Consider the following 4,155-nt stretch of genomic DNA (forward strand, 5'->3'; position numbering starts at 1 on the left):
AACCAAAGCTGACTTCTACCAGATGGCACAATTCCCCCAAATCATTGGCTGCATAGATGGCACGCACATTCCGATATGCCCACCAGCGGACACAGAATACATATACCGCAATCGGAAATCTACACACACCATCAACGTGCAGGTGATCTGCAATGCAAAGTGCACCATCACAGACCTGGTAGCAAAATTTCCAAGGAGTACCCATGACTCCTATATTTTCCAACAGAGCGGCATCTATGCACGGCTGATGGCTGGCGAATTTGGTGAAGGATACCTCCTAGGTGAGACACATCATCAGACCCCCATAACACACAGTAGCTAGGTGGAATACATGTATGCATGTGTGTAATGTTACCCCTTTCTCTTCCAGGCGACAGTGCATAGGCCCTCCGGTCATTCATACTCACCCCCTACCTCAACCCCTCCACACCCAGCCAAAGGAGGTATAACCGGGCCCACATACGCACAAGGAATGTTGTCGAACGGACCTTTGGCATCTGGAAAAGTAGATTCAGATGCCTGCACAAGAGTGGAGGTGCAAGGCAGTATACCCCCATCACCTGCTGCAAGATCATAGCTGTATGTGCAATGTTACACAACCTTGCGGTGAAGAAGGGCACTGAGGTGGAGTTGTCTGACTACGAGGACCATGACGACGACGAAGCTGTGCCACTGACACAGCCAGCTGGGGTGTGTACGCCAAGTGATGGCAGATACAGACGTGAGGAGATTACTGAAAACTATTTCTGAGTGAGTACAGATGCAAAGACAGCTAAATGGTTGTTGGGGAAAATTTTTTTAATACTGTTGCAACACAGTTACTGCACTGATGTGCAACAAAAAAAAGGTGTAATGGCAAAGGAAACAAAAGTCCAAGGTCCAGGTTGCCTCACCCGCCCTTGCAAGGCTATTTCTTTGACCGCTTGGCAGCCCCACTGGGGTGTCCCTCAGCCCCCTCAGAATGACCAGCGGCATCTGCGGAGCGCCTGGTGCTCCTGCGTGGCTCAGACGCAGCGCTGGCCGGGCTGCTGCGGCTGCTGCTGTCCCCAGCATCCCCCAGGTCCAGGGCAGGATTTGCGGCAGTGTTCGAGATGATCATGGCCTCCATTGCAGTGGTGATGCGGGCCATTCCCCTTGTCAACTCTGCCGTATTTTGTGTGAGGCTAGACTCCATGTTTGCGCTGCGCTGGCAGAGTTGTGCCGTTGCCGCAGCAAGGCGGCTCATGGAGCGGTTCAGCACCCGGGCATCCCGCCTGCGCACCAGCTCATGCTCCTCCTGTCTGCTACATGATTGGGTTATGGCAGTGGTTAGCCTGCCTAAACCTGCTGCTACCTCCTTGTTTGAATCCACGAAGGCCTGAAATCCTTTTACCATTTCCCCCATCTGCAGGTTGTGCTGCAGGAGTTGGCGTTGGCATGCCATCATGGATTTCGCCTGCAGCCTTTGTATCTTGACCATCTTTCTTTCGAGGCCCAGGAAGACACTGCCCTCCCGTGCTGGTGCTGCAGTGGTGGGGATGGCACGGCGCCGGGTACTGCTGCTGCCGGCCTGCTGAGTGGGCTGGGGTGCCACTGGTGGGGGTGTGGTGCTGGCCGGGCCCTGAGCCCCTGCTCCCAGGACAGGTTGTACTGGTGCCAAAGCCATGGTCGTGGCAGGAGCTGGTGTAGGTGGAAGGAGGTCCCTTGTCGGGGAGTTCTCTGGGGAGAACTGCAAGGGGGGTGTGCTGGGCATTTGTGGGGAGTGCAGTGCTTCAAAGTCTATCACCAGGTCTCCCTCCATACCAAGCCCTATGGTGTTTACGTCCTCCTCCTCCTCCTCGGCAGCCTGGCTGGTGCTCGGCCCTGCGAGTGCAGTGTCAGATGGTGCTGCTGCCTCTGTTGACATTGTTTGTCCGCCTGATGGTGCCCCTAGGTACAAAGAAGCATTTGTAAATTGAGTGCCGATGTATTACAGTCAGTACAATTAAAGCATTCCACATGTCCTTGCATCTCCTTAGAATGTGTTCCACTGTTTCCTGTCTTGTGATTCTGCACTGCCATAGTTTGCTAACTTCTGCTGACTACATGTACCATGATGCTTGTCTCTTGTATGTTGGTTACAGTACTGTGCTGGGGTTTGCCTATGCATTGTGTCTAATGGGGAGGTGTCTGGTAGGGTGTGTCATGATGCGCATGCTTCTTACCTGTAGCTGTAGCTCTGGCTGAGCTGTCCAGGGTCCCAATTCCGGTAACACTCTCCCTCTCAATGGTGGTGGAGACCATTTCCTCGAGGTCTGTGAGGGGTGGCGCCGGGTTCCTGCCTCCACCAGTGCCTCCAGCCTGCCTCTGGATCTCTGCCATCTTCCTTTTTGTGAGGCTGCGGATGTCATAGAATCGCTTCTTGAGCTCATCCAGGGACCTGGGGGTGACACCCACAGCATTCACCTTTTGGGCGATTTCGCTCCAGATCCTCCTCTTGGTGCTGTCTGGCACATTGAGGGACAGCTTTCCAAATAGCTGGCGGTGCACCCTCACCACCTCCTCAACCAACACCTGCAGCTCGGTGGTGCTGAACTTAGGCTTCCTCTTCTGGGAGGACTTCTGGCTCTCGCTCTGGTTTGCCATCTTCTTCAGTACACTTCACAACCTCCTACTCCCACTGCTGCTAACTGTGAGTGTTCAGCTCAGGCTGGCTCTCCAGAAAGTTCTTAATTAGCTGCACCTGCCAGGGTTGCCACTCCCTGTTTGGGTGGGGGAGGGGGAGCCACCTCATTGGCTGAATCGGCTTTTGCCGAATCGGCTATTACCGAATCGGATATTACCGAATCGGTAAAATCCGAATCGGTATTATCCGAATCGGATTTTACCGATTCGGTTTCTTCAATGCATTCCTATGGGCTTTTTGGCCATGGGTGTGTTTTCATAGCTACGATTCTTTAATTGCCGAATCGGATTTTACCGACTCGGCAATTTCCGATTCGGTGGTAGCCGATTCGGCTATTTCCGATTCAGTGGTAGCCGATTCGGTACTTTCCGATTCGTCCGTGCCGATTCGGAACGTACTGATTCACATTACCGATGCCGACCGAATCGGTATTAATTCGCCTTTTTTTTGCTACATCTCGTTTTCCGATTTCAGAATACCGAATCGGACCGCCTCGGTATTTTGAAATCGGAAAATCCCTTTTACCTACATCGGGCCCTTAGTCCCCAGGGCAGTGCAAACCACGAGTGGTCGGTGCGCTCTTTTCACCACCAGTAGCGGGGAGAATGCATCCTTCCCAGAGGTAGTGCCCAGCATACATTCCACATACTTCTCCATCTTCCCGGTGTTGGCGGATTCGTATACTTCCCGGATGCATATATTATTCCACCTGGATCTAGCTTCCAAATTTTCATTTTTGACCGCTATTATCTTCAGGAGGCGATCCATTTCCTTCACTTGCTCACTTCTGCAGGAGGTGGTGTCTTCAAGTTCCAAGATTGTGTGTTCTACCTCTCCTAACCTGCCATCTTGCTTTTCTTTGGGTTAAGAAGTACATGCGTGTGCATATGGTGTCCTTTTTGGTCTTGATCGAAGTGAGGCTGTGTTTCATTGTCACAAGCAGTGATTTAATAACTTCCTCTCCGGCTGCTGGCTAGTATCTGTCCCCACCCCGAGCTCCTGATTGTCAGGAGAGGGGCCCGCTGCTCAAAGGTCCAGATTGTTCAAGTTCAAATAACTTTATTTAGATAGGACCATATCCATAAAAGGACTATCGTATTATAACAGATTACAAATACACAGCTTCGTGTCACGTATAAAACAAATTCAATAAAACATTAGTCACAAGTGCAAGATATATTTAAAAACGCATACAGCAAGTTTCAAGAAGGAGCCCATGCAGTTCATAATTACCATTTAAAAACCAGTGTGAAAATGTATTCTTCATAAGGTGCACATCATGTTTCGGGCCAATACAGCAATTCTCCAAAAAGTGCCAACTTGAAAAACTAAATCCTCTTCTTCCAGATTAAGTATGTTCCTATATCCATCTTCTAAATGAATAGACAAGGTTTTAAAAAAAAAAAACTATCAGAAGCCATTTTGCATATTTTATATAAAACTTACAGAAGAATAAAAAATGTAATATCGTTTGAACACTTTGACTGTCGCATGGGCATGGAAAAGAGTCT

At 50.2% G+C, this 4,155-nt stretch overlaps 1 protein-coding gene across 1 annotated transcript; it reads right to left on the reverse strand.

The window, feature by feature from the left end:
• Positions 1-907: 907 nt before the first annotated feature.
• On the reverse strand, positions 908-2,604 carry LOC147728983 (uncharacterized). Its single transcript, XM_086959858.1, has 2 exons — positions 2,184-2,604; positions 908-1,908 (listed from the first exon to the last, which is right to left on the reverse strand). Exons 1-2 carry the CDS (start codon positions 2,602-2,604, stop codon positions 908-910), a joined length of 1,422 nt encoding a protein of 473 aa, XP_086815984.1.
• Between the last annotated feature and the right edge of the window lie 1,551 nt (positions 2,605-4,155).

Source organism: Lissotriton vulgaris, chromosome 2_2 (genome assembly GCF_964263255.1).
Source record: "Lissotriton vulgaris chromosome 2_2, aLisVul1.2, whole genome shotgun sequence".
Lineage (NCBI taxonomy): Eukaryota > Metazoa > Chordata > Amphibia > Caudata > Salamandridae > Lissotriton > Lissotriton vulgaris.

What these genes read in the sequence shown, in the direction of transcription:
- LOC147728983 (XM_086959858.1), bottom strand. Translation starts at nt 2,604, where the DNA reads ATGGCAAACCAGAGCGAGAGCCAGAAGTCCTCCCAGAAGAGGAAGCCT. An exon ending in AGCCAGAGCTACAGCTACAG is followed by an intron (nt 1,909 to 2,183) that starts GTAAGAAGCATG and finishes CTTTGTACCTAG; the next exon opens with GGGCACCATCAGGCGGACAA.